Source organism: Papio anubis, chromosome 2 (assembly GCF_008728515.1).
Source record: "Papio anubis isolate 15944 chromosome 2, Panubis1.0, whole genome shotgun sequence".
Classification (NCBI taxonomy): Eukaryota; Metazoa; Chordata; class Mammalia; order Primates; family Cercopithecidae; genus Papio; species Papio anubis.
In genome coordinates this window covers 102488742-102512340 of record NC_044977.1, presented here as the reverse complement: position 1 = coordinate 102512340, position 23599 = coordinate 102488742, and the positions used below count along the sequence as shown (strand labels likewise).

Genomic DNA, 23599 nt, shown 5'->3' with positions numbered 1-23599 from the left:
TCCATAAATGGTGCCTATTGATGAGTAATAAAAATGTTATGGGCAGAAACTTGTGTTCTGTATTAATGAAACGTCAAGCATGTCTACGATATTCCTTTTAATTTTAGAAGGAATGTGTAACTTTGGGGCAACAGTGACATGTGAGAAATGACATTAAGCAGTAAAAAGCAAAACTCTTCTTGCTACTTAAGAGTGGATGAAGGATTTAGCTTTTGGAGCTGCTGGTTTGCTTGATACTCTTTGTGGCTGAGTAAAAAAGTTCTTTAACTGGGGACTATATTGATTTCCAGATATTTAGTTACAAATCTTTTCCTTGAAAGGTTAGTTGTCCTGTTTTGAGGGCAGGCTGTGGTGTTTTTTATTGTCCAGTTAATTGTGCTATTCTGCTTTTACTCCTGGAAGCTAGTCTACAGATTACACTTTCGGTTTCAAAAGGAAACATGGATTGATTATCTGGGGAATTGATCAGGAAAAGTAGTCATTCGAAGTTTAGGCTCTGCTGAAAATGGATTATTGTCTCTTCATTTACGAAAGACTTGTAAATGAAAAACTTGTAAAACATGATTTGAGTAAGTAATATGTATATATGGCTTTAAAAATTCAAACAGCACAAAATGGTGTATGGTACAAAATAAGTCTTCTCAGCATCACTGATGTTAAATTATATTGATACCATATGCCTTTCCTATGATGTGATGAAAATGACACCTTACTTTTATGGTTTTCCTTACAAAATCCCCTGACACCAGTCTAACCATGAGAAAAACATTGTGTATATTCCAGTAGAGGGGCATTCTACAAAATACTTGACCATTACTCCTCAAAACTGTCAAGATTCTCAAAAGCAAAGAAAATGTGAAAAACTCACAACCAAAAGGAGCCTAAGGAGACATGGCCGCTGAATATAATATAGTGTGTATCCTGGGCAGGATCCTGGGACCGAAAAAGGACATTAGGTAAAAACTAAAGAAATCTGAGTAAACTGTGGACTTTATCTAATCATGATATATGAATACTGGTTCATTTATTGTAGCAAAAGTACTATACTAATATGAGATGTTAATAATAAGGGAAACTAAGTGTGAGGTGTGTAGGAACTCCTATGCACTAGCATCTCAACTTTTATGTAAATCTGAAACTGTCCTCAAACATAAACTATTAAGTCTTCTTCCTTTTATGAATCCACAATACCCTGGTCCAACGGGAATCACTTGTTGCCATTTTCTTGTGACTCCTTTGAGAGAGATTTTCTGTCAATATAAACATAATGTATGTCTCTGTGTCATGTTTTTCTTTTAAAAAAAATACAAATGGCCACATACTATATTTAGCATTCATTTTTCACTTAATAATGTATTTGGAGATAGTTCCATGTCAACATGTATGTTCATTAGTATTCATAGTAATTTATAGTTTAGGTGTATAACTGGTCTCCTTTTGATGGATAATTAGATTGTTCCCATTTTTTACCGTAACATATTCGTTTATAACCCTGACGTTTGGAACAGAGTTAGGAGGTGGGGAGTGGGGACTGGGGAAGCAGGGAGGGAATAGTCTAGTATTTTTTAGTGTTTGGTTGGCATTTTTTCTTTCTTATTTTATACACTACTTTCCGCGCCCCCCCCCCCCCCCCGAAGAGGATTTGAGGCAGGTCATCTCCTCAATGGTTATATAATATTTGTTACAAATTTAAATAGTTATTTAAATCTATTTGCAGAATAGCTCCTCCTATTTGAATAATGCCACCTATGTACTAATAATAATGCTAAGTAAGTACACGTGACTATAGTAGTATATTAAGATACAGGCCCAGATACAGTTCATGGTGAAATACAGAAGGGAGACAGACCTAGAAATATGATCATATAATACACCTTGCTAACATTATAGTACAGCCTTCTGCAAAAACACAGAGGAGGGAGTGACTAAACTATATTTTCTTCCCCCATTGGGTTTTAGGTGAGCTCAGAAAAGGGAACTGGAAGTTAGTGGTTGACTCAGTTGGATGATCTTTGTCACAGAGGAAAGAGAATGTCCTCTATTCTCTTCTGTTTGTAGTGACTAGAATCTGAGACTAGATTCATGGAGTAAAACAGACTGGCCTGCACTCTGCTTAGTCAGCCTCTGGGAGAACTACCTATATATTGCTTGGGTTTATAAGCAGTACAAAATACTCGGTAACGTGTTTTCCTTATGCTTCAGTGTATATTCAGGAAAGGCATTGTATACCGTGGTATGATGCTGCTTCTGCACAGTTGTGAAACTCTTGTTCATTGTTTGCCAAGGAATGGTTATATCTAAACATGGAGGAAAACGGGGACAGGAATAGGATGAAGTGCTGTGCTTTTTACTGGCTCCTTTTCATGACAAGACGTTCTTCCATGAGCAGGCCTTGCTTTTCTTGTGTAGCTTCAAGGGCTGCCTTTCTTTTGCTTATTTGATTATGTTTACTTTTAATTACAAAATGACTGTATTCCCACAAGTTATTCAAATACTATTCCCTAGACTTCAATTCCATTAATCTCCACAAAAATCCCATTTGGCAAGGGAAAGGGGTGTGTTTGTGTAACATTAATGGTGTCGTATAAAATGCACTAGTCTCTTATTTGATTTGTTCATTTAATAATGTATATTAGCATTTCGTGTCACAACATGTTGATTGATATTATTCCATGGATGTAATAGAATTAATTTAACCTTTCTACTGTTGTTGGCTGTTACTAGTTTTTGTTTTTTATTACGAATAATGCTGTAGTAGAACCCTCTTGTACTTTCCTTGTAAATTGTGAGAGTTCTAGGTTATCAAGAGATGGTTTTGCTACTCTTAGGATTTGGGGATTTTAAATTTTGCCAAAAACTTGTTTTTGCTGAAAAAAATCCCAAAAAACTAAGTTGTAGATTTGAATGGATAGTATAATATTGTTTACATTGGGAGAAAATCCCAGATATGTCATCGGTATATATTCTATTAACCAGACTGATAACAGTTGAAAACTTTGGAGAGAGTACTTAGATTTGAGAATGATGGTCAAAGGGATTTTGGCTTTTTTAGTTGTGTTTAGGTTTTCAAAACAAGAATGTTTTTATATATTACTTGTTATGAATAGTTAAAACTATAGAGATGCCTGAGTAGTTTCCATCTTTTTGTTACGGGCATAGAATATTCCCTGTTTTCAGTTGCATACTGATGATTTTAAAAATTTGATAATTCATTGGGGTGTAGAAAAAAAATATTTCAAAATGTAGAATTAGGCGAGGGTCACATTCTTTGGCCACTTTTATCCCAATCAAGAATATTTAATCACTTGTGTTTTCCAGATATTATCATAAGAACCTTTCTAGCTTTCTTTTTAATGTTTGGGTTCCTAGTACCAGTAACTAAAATTTTGCTATTAGTCTTAATATCCTTTAATATAAAATAGAACATTTAAATATTGCTAGTATTACATGAATATAATCAACAATTGCTTAAATTATGTTACTTTAAAGAATAGGTATTTTTTGATACATAACTTTTTTTTTTTTTTTTTTAAAGAGATGTGAAAGCTGGAAACATTCTTCTTGGAGAAGATGGCTCAGTACAGATTGCAGGTAATGATTAGTATTTCTTTTTATTTGATGTAATGGTCAGTAGAACCACATAACTTATCTTTTATGTTTCCTGAATCAGCATTCTCTCCTGTTCACTGGACCGTCTCTATTCAAGATCCTCTGTTAACACATCATAGGATGCCACCGACTCTCAAGATATCTTCTCATACTCATCCTTCATTTCTGCTCTTAGACATTTTTTTCTGACCATTACTTGTTTTCTTCCAGACTATCTGCCTCTTACTTCCATTAAGGTCTTCTGCTATGGGTTCTCGTAGCATTCTGTACTTTCCTTTAAAGGAAAAGTAGTCAAGGATCTTCATTGTGTTTAAGAATAAATATGTTGTATAGAGACTATACAGAGCTGCTTCTGTCCTGGGGGAAATGGAGTATTTGTCAATTAGGAAAAAATGCCTGAGAAGTAGAAGTGCACTTTTGGCAGTTTCAGAGCTGAAGGGATAAGAGTTGCAGTCCAGGGCCTGCCAAAAGTGGCTATCCTGATGAAACACCCCCTCCTCCAGGCTGAGACTCCAGAACAACTGTACCCAGGGATTGTCTAGCAAGCAGATCATCTGAGAAAACCTCAGCTTGGTCCCAGACTGCTAGAACAGTCAGGTGTTTGGCAGGAGGAAGATAATCACCCAAATCTTAAATTATTTCTTCATCTTTAAGAAGATAATTTAGGCGAACATCTTCGTGTCCATGAGGTAAGGAAATATTTTAACCAAGTCACATAAAGCTCTAATATAAAGGGAAAGATTGATAAATTTGACTCCTTTAAAATTAGCAACTTCTAGTTATCAAAAGAGGAACAAATGGTTTATTACTATTAACAGAGTAAAAAGGTAAACCACAGAGTAGAGAAGATATTTGCAGCATGAATAATTGTTAAAGGGCTCAAGTGTAGAGTGTATAAAGAACTCATTGAGAAAAATAAAAAAAAAAACTAAAAAAGTGGGCAGAAAACTGGCATAGGCACTTCCCAAATGAAGGTATCCAATTATAAATGTAGTAAAAGATGTTCAAGCTTACACTAGTAACTTGTTAAATGCAAAGTAAAATCACATTGTGATAACACATTAAATTGATTGGCCTGGCAAAAACATCTTGACAGTACTAATTGTTGATGTGGGTGTAAAGCAAGGAAAAAAGTCTCATTTCTGATGATGGGAATATAAATTGGTACAACCATTTTATTACATTTGAAGATATGCATGCTGTAAGACTTTGGCTCCTAGGTGTATAGCCTAGAGAAACTCACCCATATGTGTGCCACAGTGTTCATAATCATGACAAGTTTGAAATAATCCCAATGCCCTTTATTAGTAGAATGGATAAATAAATTGTCGTTAATTTATATACTGGAATACCTTTTTTTTTTTTTTTTTTGTGACAGTCTCGCTGTGTTGCCTAGGCTGGAGTGCAGTGGTACACTCTTGGCTCACTGCAGCCTCTGCCTTCCAGGTTCAAAGATTCTTGTGCCTCAGCCTCCCAAGTAGCTGGGATTACAGGCATGCACCACCCCACCCGACTAATTTTTGTATTTGTAGTAGAGACAGTGTTTCTCCATGTTGGCCAGGCTGGTCCTGAACTCCTGGCCTCAAGTGATTCTCCCACCTTGGCTTCCCAGAGTGCTGGGATTACAGGTGTGAGCCCAGCCTGTATACTGGAGTACTATATAATGATGAAAATGAGTAGAACTACAGCTACATACAAAAGCATTAATAAATCATAAAAATATAGGAGATGGAATGGACATGGGTTTCCTTGTCTAGTATGAGTGGCACCATGGCCTGCCACCTGCACAAAACAAGAATTTGGGAACAACTTGGCCTCCTGGCTCAGTCTTTTATTTTTATTTTTTTGTAGTGGTAAAATATACATAACATAAAATTTACTGTTTTAACCATTTTTAAGTGTATGGTTCTGTGGCATTAAATACATTCCTGTTGTGCAACTATCACCGCCATCTGTCTTCAGAACTAGTTCATCTTCCTTGACTGAAACTGTACCCACTAAAAAATAATTCTTCATTCCACCTCTCACCCCAGCCATGGGTGACCACCATTCTTCTTTTTGTCTCCATGAATTTAACTACTTTAAGTACCTAAGTGAACTCATACAGTATTTGTCCTTTTGTTATTGACTTTATTTCATTTTGTATAATGTCTTTAAGGTTCATGTTGCAGTGTCAGAATTTCATTACTTTTTAAAGCTGAATAATAATTCCATTGTATTTATATGCTGCATTTTGTTTGTCCATTCATTCATCAATGGGCATTTGAATTGCTTCCACCTTTTGGTCATTGTGAATAATGCTGCTGTGAACACAAGTGTCCAAATATCTGTCTGAGTTTCTTGCTTTCATTTCTTTTGGGTATATCCTCATAAGTAGAATTGCTGGATCATATAGCTATTCTATGTTTACGTTTTTGAGGAATTGCCGTATTATTTTTCATAGCAACTGTACCATTTTACATTCCCACCAAGAGTGCACAAGAATCCAGTTTCTCCACATCCTCACCAACGCTCGTTAGTTTCTGGGTTTTTTGTTTTTTCAGGTGGTAGCCAGTCTAAGGGATGTAAGGTGGTATCTATCCCATTGTGGTTTTGATTTGTATTTCCCTATTGATTAAGTGATGTTGAACGTTTTCTCATGTACTTATTGGCCATTTGTATATCTTCTTTGAAGAAATAACTCCTTAATTCCTTTGCCCATTTTTAAATTGGAGTGTTTGGTTTTGTTGTTGTTGTTGAATTGCAGAAGTTCTTTACATATTTTGGATGTCAATCCCTTATCAGATGTATGATTTGCAAAATATTTTCTCCCAGTCTGTGGGTTGCCTTTCATTCTGTTGATAGTGACCTTTGATGCACAAAAGTTTTAAAATTTTGATTATCTACTTTTTCTTTTGTTGCCTGAAATTTGGTATTATATCTCAGAAATCATTGCTAACTCCAGTGTCATGAAGCTTTTCTCCTATGTTTTAAGTGTTTTATAGTTTAGGGGCCTCTAGTTTTTTCATACCTTATTACAGATAACACTTATTTTAATGTATTATAATTGCCTGATTCCACCTTCTGTATTAGAAGTTGCACAAATGGGGGGACATTTTCTTCCTTGATCATTACTTTTGATCCTGTCACATAGTAGGCACCAAAGTCCACCTTGTACTTTAATTGAAATTTTGTTAACGGAGGAGCTAAATGATTTTTTTCACATCAAAGTTACTCTTTCTCTTTAGTTGGCAATTTAAAACGAAAGGCAAATGGCATTTTTGCTCTTTGGTTTCTGTTTTTAACTTTATGGTTGGATTGATTATGTCTCCGTGGCATTGTGGCTGTGCAGGTTATTTAACAAGAATATTTTGGTAAAGTGGATATTCTCACTTACATTCCTTAGCTAAATGTTTTAACTAGTCTTCAGGGTTCATTTGGAAACAAGCAGAGGTATACCAGCTGAAGATACAAAAATTCTGGATCATTATTAAGTTCTGGATTTAAAATTCTGACTATTTTAAAGCTACTTGAAGGTTTTTAGTAGGTTTTAAAAAGTAAAAACTCTTCATAATTGAACCTAAAAAATATGTTGTATATACATAAGCTGTTTGAGTCTTTATCATATTTAAGTATTTTAAGGCATGGCTTTGCCTCTCTGGCTAGTGATAAGAATACCTAATACTTGTTGAGTGTTTAGTATTAAAATATATTACAGGGACTGCTCCAAGTATATTATTAACTCATTTAATCCTTAACAACAACCTTGTTAGTAAGTACTGTTGTTGCCTCCTTTTTACAGATGAAGAAATTGTAGCACAAAGATTGAAAATACCTGCCCAAGTTCAACTGACTAGTGGCAGAGCTGAATGCACTAAATGTACTTTTTTCCCCTTCAAATGCACTTCAAATTGTTTACTTTGTTATTGTTGTTACAAATGGAACGACATTTTAAAGTTCTTAGATATTTGCCAGTTTAGGAGTATTGAAAACTGTTATGATGATGATGATGATGATTATTATTTTAGAGAAAGTGTCTTGCTCTGTCACCCAGGCCAGAGTGCAGTGGTACGAATGTGGCTCACTGCAACCTCAAACTTGTAGGCTCAAGCAGTCCTCCTACCTCAGCTACCCAAGTAACTAGGACTACAGGTGCCCACCACCATGCCCAGCTAATTTTCTACTTTTTGTAGAGATGGGGTCTCACTGTGTTGCCCAGGCTGGTCTTGATCTCTTGGCCTCAAGTGATCCTCCTGCCTCAGCTTCCCAAAGTATTGGGATTACAGAAATGAGCCACTGTGCCCAGTCAAGATTATGTTTTTTTTCCATAATTCTAAGTACATTCAGACAAGATTATTGTTTTTAAAACTGTACTGTATAGACTTGCTATTTTTAAAACTACTGTATAGACAAGCAATTATTTTAAATAATTGCTTGAAAATGGCAGAATTCATAGGCTTCTGAATCTAGAATTTTAAAGTTTGCCATTCTGAAATTATCCTTCTCACAATCGGGTTGTCCATAATTTATTGTATTTTCAAATTTATTTCTAATTTCATAATTTCTGTTTTATAATTTTATTTTCAATTTGAAAATAGAATAAATTATGGACAAATACACACTCATTTTACATAATGCAGAGTATTCTGGAATGGGCACAAAACAAAAGGGGAGTCAGAAAAGGTATGTAAAAGTTGGATAAGTTGTGCCTCAGTATATTAGTTAAAGTTCTTTTGGTTGTATTGGGAATTATCAGTGACTGACTTAACAAAGCAGGAATTTTTAAAATACACTAGGAAGTACACAGAATTAAAAAAATCAGCTGAACAGCTAAGCCTCAGAATAGACAGGAACCCAGTTGTGCTGGTGACCTTCAGGATGCTGTTAGCATGGCTTAGCTCCAGTGACCCTTAATTTCTTTGTCTTTCCATTCAAGCTTCACATTTCTAGGAGACTAAGATAGGCCTACCTTGGATTAAGGTGTCTAACCCTGGCTCAAATCAGGTATGCCCAGGGTCAAGGTGAGAGAGTACAGATACACACCCAGGGCTATTTACAGAAAAGGGGGGATCATGGTGAGGCAGGCAGTCCTCCTTATCAGTGACTGGTACTTTGGCTTCAGCATTGTGGGATAAAATCTTTGTAGAGAAAATCCTGAGGCTTAGAGAGGTGAACTAAGTTTACCCATGTCATACATCTACTAAGAGGTGTAGTTAGGATATGTATTTAGAATTATGAACTCTAATTTATTTGGGGCTGAGTTCTTGAGAGCTCTTTGAATACTAAGCTAAAAAGGTTGGATTTCATTCTGTAGGAGTTTCTGAGCTGAAAGGGCCATGTCAAAGTGATAATTTAAAAATGAATGGATGAATGAATCTGGTAGTGGTATGTAGAATGGATTAGAGCAAGGGGGAAAATCTGAGAAGATGATGATATGTGGGAGTGGAGAGGAATGGAGTGAGGCACCTGCTAAGCTATGTCTTTTTTGTTTTTTTGTTTTGTAAAGATGAGGTCTCACTATGTTGCCTAGGCTGTTCTTGAACTCCCAGGCTCAAATGAGCCTCCTGCCTTGGCCTCCCAGAGTGTTGGGATTATAGGTATGAGCCACTGTTCCTAGTCTGAGCTATGTCTTAATTTAGTCAAGAAGTTCAGCAAAAAGATAAGAAATTATCATGCTTTTTATTTATATATAGGATGGTCACTACATTATATTGTTTTCCTATTCATTTATGATAGTTGATGCACTTTAAATACCTTGCTGTTGTATTCTATTTCAGACTTTGGGGTTAGTGCTTTTTTAGCAACTGGTGGTGATATTACCCGAAATAAAGTGAGAAAGACCTTTGTTGGCACTCCTTGTTGGATGGCACCTGAAGTTATGGAACAGGTACCGTGTCTTTTTTCAATTTTAAATGGGTTAGGGCTTTGTTTTAAAACTCAAAAAACTTAATAGTGTTTGCTTTTCTTTGGCATACCAGGTTAGCTTTGGGAAACATGTCCCTGTTCCTTGGGTAGGATTTTAGTCCACCCTTGAAAACAAAACAACAAAAACACTCTAGAACTTTGCAAAGGATATATGAAACTCAGCAATAATATAATTGAGGCTTGTTTTAATAATTTTATTAGTACAAATTATACCAATTTTTACATACAGATTTATTGGTTTAATGATTTCTAAATTATGTCCAGTTTTGTTTCCTAAGCCTCCATATAATTGTTTCTAGTTCTTAATAGATGCTTCACGTAAATGCCTTATAGGTATATCAAACTCAGTATGCTACAAACCGAATTCATTTTTACTCTGTTTTAATCACCTGTATTCACCCTGTTGGCGAGGGAAGGATTCCCACTGTAAAGTTATGGGAATGGCTGAACATACAACACCTGACACTGGACAGATGAGATTGACAGCTGTCTATTAGTCACATATACTCATAGCCTAGGGGAGGAGGATACTGCATGCCATGCAGGACCAGCAGAGTTGCACTTACTAACAGAATGAACGAGAAGGGGCTTTGGAGACAGGCTTTGTAGTACCAGCAGATTGCGATGCCCCTTGGTTTCCATGAGAAGATAAGACTGGCTGACAGGGAACCGAAATCTGCTTGTCGGGCAAGCAGGAACTGTACCTGGTCCTTTGATAAGGAGGATTGTTGGACTAGGAGACATTATCTGCAAGAGCAGAGTGGGGAGGGGAACTTGTACTTAGGTCACTAGAGGCCCTTCAGTTTTACCAGATGGCAAGGCAGCACATACTATGGATCCTTAATTTTAGGTCTTACACACTACACACTCCCCAAACCTATTTCTCCTATATTGCTTAGGATAGAAAATTAAAATTTATAGCCATGTAATGTGCTGGTGACAGTATATAAGTAGAGAAATTTGGCAACATATTCACTGTAAAAAGTTTAAAAGTATTCACAACCTTTGTTAACTTTTTCATTATAGAAATTAAGGTGATAATACCACAATACAGATCCTTTGGAAAACAAAAAAGCTACCGCACTACAAAACATTTTGTTTTAATTCTTTCTAGTATTTTACTGTTTGTAAAAGTTTCAGGACGTATGAGCAATTTTGTGTTTTTTTCTTCATGTTTTATCAGAAATGTTTTTTATATTTTCACATAGAATTAATAAATATTGCTTTTAATTGACTGTAATTTTTAAAATATATCATACTTAACAATTTCTTCACTGTTGGTGAACATTCAGGTTGTGTATTTTTTGTATTACCAAATATGTTTAGAGTTTGCCTACTTTATTTTATTGGTTTAAAGCTTATGAACACTTTCATTGTTCTTGGTACACATTAGAGGTAGCTTTTTTGTTTGTTTATTTTTAGAGACAGAGTCTTGCTCTGTCACCCAGTCTGGAGTACAGTGGTGCCATCATGGCTTACTGCAGCCTTGAACTCCTGGGCTCAAGCTAGCCTCCTGAGCAGCTGGACTGCAGGTGTATGTCACCGCTCCTAGCTAATTAAAACAGCTTTTTTTTTGTGGAGATGGGGTCTCACCATGTTGCCCAGGCTGGTCTTGAACTCCTGGCCTCAAGCCCACATCATTCTCCCACCTCAGCCTCTCAAAGTGCTGGGATTACAGGCAGGAGCCACTGTACCCGGCCTCAGAAGCTAATTTTTTTTTTTTTTTTTGAGGTGGAGTTTCGCTCTTGTTGCCCAGGCTGGAGTGCAATGGCGTGATCTCGGCTCACCACAACCTCCACCTCCCAGGTTCAAGCGATTCTCCTGCCTCAGCCTCCCGAATAGTTGGGATTACAGGCACGCACCACTGTGCCCGGCTAATTTTTTTTTTTTTTCTTTTAATAGTGATGGAGTTTCTCCGCGTTGGTGAGGCTGGTCTTGAACTCCCAACCTCAGGTGATTTGCCTGCCTCAGCCTCCCAAAGTGCTGGGATTACAAGCGTGAGCCTCTGTGCCTGGCCAGAAGCTAACTTTTAAAAGTCCTTTTGTGCTGGTAAAAATAATGATGCAAATCTGTTTTGCAGGTCCGAGGTTATGATTTCAAAGCTGATATTTGGAGTTTTGGAATTACAGCAATTGAATTGGCCACGGGGGCAGCTCCTTACCATAAATATCCACCAATGAAGGTGAGGCTTGTATTCCAAATACTACCCCAGCTCAAGTCCCAGTTCCTTTTCAGAGCCATTTGCAAGTTTTTAAAATTTTTTTTATTGTGGTAAAATACGCAGATCATAAAATTGACCACCATCTTTAACCATTTGGAGTATATAGTTCAATGGTATTAAATGCATTCATAATGTTGTGCAGTTGTCACCACCATCTTTATCCAAGCTGTTTTCGTTTTAAAACTGGAACTCTATACCCATTAAATAGTAACTCTTGATTCCCATTCTTAGCCCCTTGGCAATCATTTTTGTCTCTATGATTTTGACTGCTCTTAATACCTCATATACGTAGAATCCCACACTATTTATCTTTGCATGGCTAGCGTAATGTCCCCAAGGTTCATCCATGTTGTAGCATATTGCAGAATTTTCTTGCTTTTTAAGGCTGCATAATACCCATTGTGTGTGTGTGTGTGTGTGTTAAGAAGGCAACCATCTACAGCATATTATTTATGTGAAATACACATAATGACTCTGGATTTTAAACAACTGATTCAGATACAAACTTAAAGGAAATAAAATATTTGTATGTTGGTGGGGGAGTGCCTATATTGAAAAATCTTGACCACAATAGTTAAACTTTACTGAGTCATCACAAGTTTATAGTATATTGAAAATTCTTGCAGGTTTTAATGCTGACACTGCAGAATGATCCTCCTTCTTTGGAAACTGGTGTTCAAGATAAAGAAATGCTGAAAAAATATGGAAAATCATTTAGAAAAATGATTTCATTGTGCCTTCAAAAAGATCCAGAAAAAAGGTAAAATATGAGAAAACATCTACTTTTCTCTCTAATAAAACATCGTGAGAAGTCTAAGAGTCACATACTTGTATGTACAGGAAATTATTTTCAAAAGAACTAAATATAAACTTTAAAGAAGTATACAGAGACCATTATACTATGGTATACAGAAATGAATTGATTTCTGCCTTCTTTGTAGTATACAGTATACCTTAAATAGTTCAGCCTTTTCCTTGTTAATTTCTTACAAAGTTGTACATTGTGAATTCTGTATTAATAAGTGCCAAGTTAGTGGAGAGGTTTGTTTTTAATTTGCATTTAAAATTTATAAATGAATGTCTTAATGGCATTTACAGTATTAATAAAGGCAAGACACATAGAAAAATTATGTTTAGTGTCTAATAATCATACTTATTTCTATATTAGAAAGATATTTTAGTAAGTGGACCAAAAATTCAAATAGTTTCCTTATCATTATTAGACAGATTGAATGACAAGTGAGCAAATAAATAAGAACAGCCAATATGAGTAACTTCATGAATTAAACAGAATCGTAGAATGTTGGGGATCATTGAGTACAACCTTTTATTTTTGAGGTCACTTGATACTTAGTCATAGGAGTAGGACTTGAATCTCAAAAAGTCCTGATTCCTAATTTAGGGCTCTGTTCCTTCTGAATCTTATTTGTCTGTTTCACATATATATTCCACTCAGCTTCTTAGCACTGAGTTCTTTAATTTTTGTTTCTCTAAAGATCATTAAAAGGGAAAGACTTTCATGTTCTTGATCACATCTCTAGTATATGTAATAGGGTTTCAGAATTTATTGTTGGAAATATTGGAAAGGGTAAGAAAAACAAAATTTATACCTGCGTTTTTATAATTTTTTTTCTGTTTCTGAGTAAACACTTAAAAAAGACAGGAAACACTTTTCTTTTACCAAATTAGTTGATTAAAGGAACAAAATTTTCTTGTTACAAATACCTAGAAATGCCAGATAAAATCTATCCCACTTAAAGATTCTCAGATACCAAAAATAATGAGGAAGCCCAAAGTTAAAGAAGAAATATTGTGAACTAATCCCGTGGCTGTCTTCAGTGGGTCACTATTCATTCTGATAACCTACTGATTTGGATTTGTAACTCCCATGTGAAGACTGGAATTGAGATCTTGGGTCTACCCAGTGGGGAGTTTAAACTGAGATTCTTCTTCTTAAAGCTAAGAACTTCAGATGTCTGTATCCTTAGTAAAAGGATAGACAAGAATAAAAACTGTCATCACCAAGAAACAACAAAAACCTCTCGTGAATAATCAAGCCCTTCAACCTGAACGTTCCACAGGTTTAGAGTTTATACTACCTATGTTATCCAGGAACCCACAGGATTAGAAAGTTAAAAAAGCTTCACCAAATCGTTTTTTATTTTTGACAGAAGCCATCACAGAGCTGTACTGGAAGAACACTTTCAACTCTAGCTCCCTTTGGATTCCTGAACATAATGCCCCACTGAAATAAGGTCACAACCCAAAATTAAGAAACACATAGTGAAACAATACGTCATGAACTAGTTAGCAGACACAAGCAGAAGGATTAGTGCTCCAAAAGATTTAGGTAATGCAGTGATAAACTGAAAAGATATAAAATTAAGTATATTGAAAATAACTAAAATTAGAAGAAATCAAACCCACAAGAAAAGACTGTGACTGTGACAGAAGAACCAAATAGCAATGCCAGAAATGAAAAATATAGTGATTAATATTTCAAACTTTCCTTGAGTGTGAGCTGGACTTACTGACTCACTTCTGATGAGTAGAATATGAAAAAGGAAAAATAGTAACTTCACAATGCACCTCCTCTACCCAATGACCAAGGTTAACATCACTATTAATCAGACATTGATAAGACTGATTCAGCTCTTGATATGATGAAATGAGAAGGGCATATAACCTGTGAGGTATTCTTCCTTTAAATCTGTAACTTCAGTCTATAATGAGAAAACATCAGACAAACCCAAATCGAGGAATATGCAGCAAAATACCTGACCAGCACTGTTCAAAACTGCCAAGGAAGAGAGACTAAGAAACTGTCACAGATTGGAGGAAATTAAGAAGACATGAAGACTGAAAGCAACAGAGTATCCTGTACTAGATCCTGGGACAGAAAAAGGACATTAGTGGAAAAACTGGAGAAATGGAATGAAGTCTGTTGTTTAGTTAATAGTATTGTACCAGTGTTGATATTTTAGTTGATTTCTTTATTATTATACTGTGGTTATGTAAAAGGTTAACAATAGCAGAAGGTGGTGAAGGGCATGTAGGAACTGTGTACTAGCTTTGCAGCTCTTTTAAGTCTAAAATTATTATAAAACTTTTTTTTTAAGTAAGAAAACTGGAAGCTATAGAAAATCTATTCCAGTTTGTAAACCAAAATTAAACTTTGTTTAGAACATTGCTAAGTTAAAATAACACACACAATGGACTGGTTAAACAGAACAACCAATAAAACAAAAAGGAGGTTATTTATTTACTCATCAAGTACCAGGCACTATTGTTTACAGTAATCCTTTGAGGATAGCACTGTTATTTTCTTTATCTTACAAATGAAGAAACTGAATCACAGAGAGGTTAAGTAACCTTCCCCAAAGTCACACAGCTAATAAATGGTGGAATCAGAATTCTGACCCATACAACTGGACTAGAGTGCCTGTTTTAATCAGACTACAGTATACGAAGGAAACTGCTCAGAATGTAGCACAGAAAGATCAAAGAGGGAAATATGAAAGAAATATTAACATTTGGAGGGTAGACTGAGAAGGTTCAGTATGTGTGTGTATGCACATCCACACATACACACACAAATGTACATATACATATACATGAACTTACCAGGAAAGACTAGAGAGAATGTGGTAGAAACGATATTCAAAGAAATAATGGCTGAGAATTTTCCAGAGTTGATGAAAGACCTATATTCTCAGAGTAAAGAACCATCGCCGTAGAATTCCAAGCAGTGTCTCCCTTCTTCCACTTGTACACGTTGTTGTGAAACTACTGGACACGAAACAAAGAGAAACTTCTACAGGCAATCTCAGGGAATAGATTACCTACTGAGGATCAGCAGGTAGACTTGACAGCCACTAACCCAATAACACAACAGTTGAGGCCAGCATTTAGTGAAATGTTCAGAGAAAATGCAGTCATGTGTCACTTAAAATGATGAGGATACATTCTGTGATATGTGTATTAGGCAGTTTTGTCATTGTGTGAACATCATGGAGTGTACTTATACAAACTTTGATGGTACAGCCTACTGCATGCGTAGGCTATTTAGTGTAACCTGTTGCTCTACTGTCAGATACATAGTATGTTGTTGGCCAAAGCATTAAGAGGCTCATGACTGTGACTTTAACCCAGAGTTCTCCAGCTAGTCAAACTATCATTCAAGAATGAGCATGAAATTATTTTGCACACGGAAATTGAGTTTTCCAGTCACATTCTATCACTTAAAGAACCCATAAGTTGTACTTTAGAAGTCAGAAGAAAGGAATGGATAATAAGCAATGTTGAGCAATCACATTGTTGAGCATATTGGAATCTTGAGTGAATGGAAAAATAAGAGTGATAATGTCGGGTTTCAGTTTGCATAGCATTTATTTATTTATTTATTCAGTTTTTATTTATTCAGTTTTTAAATTTATTCAGTTTTTAAATCTGTTTTTTTTTTTGGTTTTTTCAGTTTTTAAATTTTATTCAGTTTTTAAATCACATTTATTCAGTTTTTAAATCTGTTTTTTTTTTGGTTTTTTTTTTTTTTTTTTTTTTTGAGACGGAGTCTCGCTCTGTCGCCCAGCCTGGAGTGCAGTGGCCAGATCTCAGCTCACTGCAAGCTCCGCCTCCCGGGTTTATGCCATTCTCCTGCCTCAGCCTCCCGAGTAGCTGGGACTACAGGTGCCCGCCACCTCGCCCGGCTAGTTTTTTGTATCTTTTAGTAGAGACGGGGTTTCACCGTGTTAGCCAGGATGGTCTCGATCTCCTGCCCTCGTGATCCGCCCGTCTCGGCCTCCCAAAGTGCTGGGATTACAGGTTTGAGCCACCGCGCCTGGCCCAGTTTTTAAATCTTTATAATAATCATCGGAGGTGCTGGTTCTTAAACTTGAATGCATATTGGAATTACCTAGAGAGTTTTAAAAATTACTAAAGCCAATTAAAGATTCTGCTTTAATTGGTATGAGGTACAGCCTGGTCATTGGGTTTTTGTTTGTTTGTTTGAGACAGTCTTGCTCTGTCGCCCAGGCTGGAGTACAGTGGCACAATCTCAGCTCACTGCAACCTCTGCCTCATGGGTTCAAGTGATACTCCTTTCTCAGCCTCCCGAGTTGCTGGGACTACAGGTGCATGCCACCTTGCCCTACTAATTTTTGTGTTTTTTTAGTAGAGATGGGGTGTCACCATATTGGCCAGGCTGGTTTCGAACTCCTCACCTCGTGATCCACCCACCTTAGCCTCCCAAAGTTCTGGGATTACAGGTGTGAGCCATGGTGCCCGACTGGTCATTGGGATTTTTACATTCTTCCCAGATAGTTTAATGCACAGCAGTGTTTAAGAGCTACTGCTCTTAGGGACTTGGCCAAGTAATACTGAACCTTAGAGAGGTTGTGATTTGCTCAGGATCAGGTAGGTGTGTGGCAAAAAATCAGGTCCAGTTTCTTAAATGTTAAATTCTTTATTCTGAATGTTATTCTTTTAAAAGCTTGTAAAATTGACAGTCATGTCTGTGCTTAAAAGGAAATAAGACCATGAAGAAATGAGGTAAACTGAGTTTTGTTAAATTTGGGGAATATACTTTACTTTTAGAATTTTCGTTTTTAAAGAGAGATTGTGAAATCTATTTTTAAGGTTACCACAGATCCTTAAATTGAAGGCTGGCAGGCTACCATGTGGCAAGAAGTGGAGGTCTTGATTTGGTCCATTTCCTCTTTGAGTGTTTAAATATATTTTTATGCCTTGCTAAAAATGTTAGATAGATTTTGTCTAGCTTACTTATTGGGAAATAATATTAAATATTAAATTAATATTATTAATTAGCAAATATATTAGACTCTATTAAGAAATCATGCTTCCAGAAAAAACATTTCACTAATGACTCTTTCAAAGAATATTAATAATTATTATCTGAATATTTTTTTTGAGATTTTTATTTTATTCAATGTCTTGTATCAAGTTTGTTTTGCTTTTTAGCAGTTTAAGGAAAGTGGAGTATACTGAGTTTTTATTTTGCTGTTGAAAAATTTTTTTTCTGATTTTTGATGATGGAATCTCACATTACACTTGAATTAATTGTAAAACCTTTTCTTCCCTCCCTCCCTGGTTTTAGACCAACAGCAGCAGAACTGTTAAGGCACAAATTTTTCCAGAAAGCAAAGGTAGGAAATTCTAGCTTTTGATTATGTGTGTTATAGGATGCTCCTCAATTACTCAGATTATGTTCACTGCTTAGAAGTTGGATGATTATGTTTGGAAAAATGATGGTAAATAAAATAATTGTGGAAAGCAGTATGTATACAGCCTTTGATAATTAAGATGCTTGCTTCAGAATTTAGTAAATCCATTTTTAAATATTAGGGTAAACTGATCATAGGAATAATGATTATTAAATTTTACCATTATAAATATAATTTGTGAAAAATACCAAACTCTGATTTTAAGGTTTACTACTGAATTTGTAAACATCTCATTTCCCAAATATATCAAATAGTAGGATGTTACTGTAGTTGGAAATCTAGGACCATGATCTCAAAGAACATACAGTACAGCAAACTCTTCATAGACAATGGTTCATACAGTGTACTACATCTTAATTTTCTGTCTCAATTTATAGAATTGTGGTAGTAACGTACTAAAGGAACTTCAGAGTAAACAAATGAAAGTTTTTCTCATACTTCATTACAGAACAGTTACTATATCACATTTTGATTATGGTAAGCGTTTTTGTGGGGTTTTTTTGGTACCTTTAAACTTATAAGAACAAAATACTTACTCTTCCTCTCCAGAATAAAGAATTTCTTCAAGAAAAAATATTGCAGAGAGCACCAACCATTTCTGAAAGAGCAAAAAAGGTAAATCGGAATTTAACTCACTTTTCCTGAAAAATTTACTTTATTTTTGCATTTTGAAAATATATTAAGTAATACATTGTTAATAGTATATGAGAATTACTGGTTTTCTTTCAATCCTATCTAAAACGTTCTTTGATACATTCGTTCAGCAAATATCTTTGGTCTACTGTATGCCTTTGTATTACTCTGCTGTCTATTAGGATGAAAGGGAATGCTAGATAGTAATTGGTAAATTAATTCTGAACTCTTATTTGATAACTGTTTCTAGCTACCAGAATGAGTTGTGATTTTACATAGCATTTATAGCTTTGGGTATAAGTCACAGTACCCTTTTTGGAACTCCAAATTTTCTACTGCTTTTACAGAAAGACTGAAAGAACCTTATTATGTATATGTAATTTCTAAGAAGTTTGGTCATGATGTGAGCATGGAGAATGCTTTAATATCTCAGTTTGGGCAGAATATATTAATTTTCCTGTCCATGATACTTTTATGAACCTCTGTGAGAGTAGGGAGAAGAAAATCCTCCCTTTTCCCCCCTCTTACTTCTCTGCTCAAGCATACTCATCCAATGTGAAGGAAAAGAGGCTTCTGTTGATGATAGACTTGAAGAAGGTAAAGGTCGTATACCTTATATAATACAGTGGTAGGCCTGTCCAAGAAGTCAGAAGCATTATGTCTAGCAGTGGCTTATTCTCTTCCATAGATCTCACTGCTTGGGAATTTTGATATTATTCTGAGAATTTAACAAAACAAAGAACCAGAAATGTATATTAAATACTTAGAAATGATATTCTTAATAAGCACTGATAAAACAGTTAACTTGTCTCTATTTTAGAGATATATCTTTTTCAGTGACTATAATCCATCATTTCATGTCAGAATCACTTGGGGACTTTAAAAAAAAAAAAAAAAAGGAAAGAAACATAGACAGTGTCATCCCAAACCAATTAAAGTCATGTCTTTAGTGGGTGAGACCTGGAAGATTATTCTCATGGATAGTTACTAGGTTAAAAATTCACTTGGCTCATTCCTTCATTTTATGTCACATCTTACTCAAGTGGCCTTTCCTCAGAATAATACTCTCTGATTACTAAAATAGTACCCTCCATGACTCTATCCCGTTACCCTACTTACCACCATCTGACATTTTACAGTCTTTCTGTACCATTAGAATAAAAGGTTAATGAGAACAGGGACTTTTTTCCATTGCTGTATCTTCAGTGTACCTAGAATAGTTCCTGACACACAGGATATTCTTAAATAATATGTATATATTTCTATACTTATTAAAAATATGGATAAAATTTCTTTGCTTATTCTTGTTTATAATAGATCCCATCTGAGATTCATGTTGATTTAGTATCTGAAATCTGATTAATTTAAGAAGAGTAGGTTGGGTGCAGTGGCTCACGCCTGTAATCCCAGCACTTTGGGACGCCAAGGCAGGTGGATCACTCGAGGCCAGGAGTTCGCGACCAGCCTGGCCAACATGGTGAAACCTCGTCTCTACTAAAAATACAAAACTTAGCTGGGCATGGTAGTACATGTCTGTAATTCCAGTTACTTGGGAGGCTGAGGCATAAGAATCGTTTGAACGCAGAAGAGGGAGGTTGCAGTGAGCTGAGATTGTGCCACTCTACTCCAGCCTGGGCGACAGAGCAAGACTCTGTCTCAAAAAAAAAAAAAAAAAAAAAAGAGTAAGCCTCATACCGGGGATATGATGACTCATGCTTGTATTCCCAGCACCTCTGGGAGGCTGAGGTGGGAGGATAGCTTGAACCCAGGAGTTGAAGGCCAGCCTGAGCAACATAGTGAGACCTCATGTCTACAAAAAGAATTAAAAAATTAATGAGGTGTGGTGGCATACACCTCTGGTCCCGGCTATTCAGGATGTTGAGGTGGGAGGATCGCTTGAGCCTGGGAGGTTGAAGCCGTAATGAACTGTGATCATACCACTGCACTCCAGCCTGGGTGAATACCTCCTGCCAAAAAATATTTACTAAAAGAACTGTTAAGAGAATAAAAAGAGATCAGGCACAGTGGCTCATGCCTGTAATCCCAGCACTTTGGGAGGCTGAGGCGGATGAATTGCTTGAGCTCAGGAGTTCAAGACCAGCCTGGGCAACATGGCAGACCCTATCTCTACTAAAAATACAAAAATTAAAATTAGCCAGGCATGGTGGTGCGTGCCTGTGGTCCCAGCTACTCAGGAGGCTGAGGTGGGAGGATTGTTTGAGCCTGCAGGGCAGAGGTTGTAGTGAGCCAAGATCATGCCACTGCATTCCAGCCTGGGTGACAGAGTGAGACTCTGTCTCAAAAAGAAAAGAAAAAAGAATAAAAAGGAAAGGCATAAACCTCTAGTGTACAAAAAATGGGAGAAGTGAAAGCTGCAACCAAATTTTCAAAACTGTGATGCCCATAAATTAGTGGTAAGAGACTTGGCAAATCAGAGAACTATAATTGCTAAGCCAGTATTAAGAAAAGCTTGGAAGCTACCATATACAACAGAACCCCAGAAGGGAAGGGAATTAACAGTGCCGGGTACCTCCAGAAATGAGAGTGAAAGTAGGGCTAAAAACAGGAAGATTGGTTGAAAGTCTTAAGATAGAGTTAGACTCTGATTTCCGTCCCCTACTCCATGCAGCACTCCAGGAGATGTGTGGAGGTTTATTCTGCAGAAGGGTAAAAGAAATGGTCTCTGAACTGAAGGACACCAGGCACAGTTAAAGACGGGAATAACTTACTGAAAAGGGCATTTAAGTAATTGTTTACACACTGAATATTAAGAATCTATATCACTTCATTCAACTCCCGGAACATAAACATTAAGGCTTATTACCCCCTAGGCAAGACATTGAAAAATCCTTATTTGATCAATCTGACTAGCCTAAGAGGAAAATCAAAAGTACTGACATGGGAGGTGGGAAATGCTCACCCACATCACTCTGCAGTGAAGCAAACTCCACCCACTTAAAAGTTCAGTGCTTCCAATCAGTGCTTTAGTTCTTTGTTCTTAAATATGAGCATAGATCTAGGATTACAGGATACCTGAGGAAAACCTCTTAATGAGAAAAATAGAGGACAAAATAAATAGAAGGAAAAAAAGAAACTTACAGGAAACAGACTATATAGGAAGATAATTTAAGTAAAATCATGACTGTCTTTAGAGATAAGAGTTTATATTTGCCAGGAGTGGTAGTCCACGCCTGTAAATCCCAACACATTAGGAGGACAAGTTAGGAGGATCGCTTGAGCCCAGGAGTTCTAGACCATCCTGGGTAACAAGGCAAGACCAGACTCTACCAAAAAAAAAAAAAAAAAAATAGCTTGGCGTGGTGGCATGTGCCTGTGGTTCCAGCTGCTCAGGAGGCTGAGGCAGGAGGATCGCTTGAACCTAGAAGGTAGAGGCTGCAGGGAGTCATGGTCGTGCCACTGCACTCCAGCCTGGGTGACAGAGCAAGACCTTGTCTCAAAAGAAAAAAAAAAAAAAGTTTACGTGCACAAAAAGTGAACATGATACTATTAAAGAAACATTTGTGTCATGACAATTCAGTGAAGACTAAAGAATCATCTTCAAATGGCCTTGGTACAACTGAATATTCACATGCAGAAGAATGAAGTTGGGTCTTTTACTCTCATCCTACAAAAAATTAACTCAAAATGGATTGTCGACCTAAATATAAGAGCTAAAGTTATAATACTGTTGCAAGAAAATATAGCTATAAATCTTTGGGAATTTGAGCTAGGCAAAGCTTCCTTAGATATGACACCAAAAATACAAGCAATAAAAGGAAAAAGTAGGTAAATTGGTTTTATTAAAAGTTAAGACTTTTGTGCTTCAATAGACACTGGCAAGAAAGTGAAAAGACAACCTACAGAATGGGAATAAATATTTACAAATCATATATGTGATAAGGGACTTGTATCTAGAATATATAAAGAACTTTTGCAACTCAAAAATAAAAAGACAACACATTTTTAAAAATGAGCAAAGGATCTGAATAGAAACCTTGAAGATATATAAATGGCCAATAAACACATGAAAAGATACTCAGTGTTATTAGCCATCAGAGAAATGCAAATCAAAATAACAAAGAGATACCACTTCACACCCACTAGGATGGCTATAATCAAAAAGACAGTAACAACTGTTGGTAAAGATGTGGAGAGATTGGAACACTTCTGCACTGGTGATGGGAATGTGAAATGGTGCAGCCACTTTGGAAAGCAGTCTGGCAGTTCCTCAGAAGCCTAAACAGAGTCACCATGTGACCCAGCTATTCTACTCCTAGGCACACGCCAGAGAATTGAAAACGTAAGTCCACACAAAAATGTGTACACTGCTCATAGCAGCATTATTCATAAAAACCAAAAAGTGTAAACAATCCACATGTTCATCAGCTGATTATTAAATTTATTAAATGTGGTATATTCATACAGTAGAATATTATTTCACAATAAAAAGGAATGAAGTACTGATACATGCTACAGCGTGGATGACCCTTTCAAACATTATACTAGTTAAAAAAGTCCATCACAAAAGATCATATGTTGTATGATTCAGTTTATGTGAAATGTTGAAAACAGGCAAATATAAAGAAACAGTAGATTAGTGGTAACTTAGGACTGGGGGTTTTGGAGAGAAATGGGCAGTTACTGCTAAAGAGTGTGGCATGTCTTGTGGGGAGTGATAAAAATGTTCTAAATTTGATGGTAGTGATGGTTGCACAACTTTGAATATACTAAAAATCATTGAACTGTATACGTTGAGTGGTTCAGTTGTATGGTGTATGAATTATAAGGGAGCTTTCAGAGAACCAGGACCAGTACCAACAAAAAGCTTTTGGAAATTGAAAACATAGAAGAAATGAAAAATTCAATACAAAGGTTGAGGAAATTTCCCAGAAAAGAGTTCAAAAGGCCCAGATACAGAAAACAAAAAAGCTGAGAATATTAGAGGACCATTTGAGAAGGTTCAGCATTTGAGTAAAGAGAATTCCAGAAAAGG

The 23599-nt window shown here is 36.2% G+C and overlaps 1 protein-coding gene across 2 annotated transcripts in view; it reads left to right on the top strand.

Moving 5' to 3' along the window:
• Positions 1 to 23599, top strand: part of OXSR1 (oxidative stress responsive kinase 1) — an 89820-nt gene that overhangs the window by 46073 nt on the left and 20148 nt on the right. For both annotated transcript variants that reach the window (XM_021934562.2, XM_021934563.2), the window contains 6 exons: positions 3536 to 3591; positions 9366 to 9475; positions 11594 to 11695; positions 12361 to 12494; positions 17847 to 17895; positions 18523 to 18588. In XM_021934562.2, coding sequence (XP_021790254.2) covers positions 3536 to 3591; positions 9366 to 9475; positions 11594 to 11695; positions 12361 to 12494; positions 17847 to 17895; positions 18523 to 18588 — 517 coding nt within the window. The remainder of the gene's footprint in view (positions 1 to 3535; positions 3592 to 9365; positions 9476 to 11593; positions 11696 to 12360; positions 12495 to 17846; positions 17896 to 18522; positions 18589 to 23599) is intronic.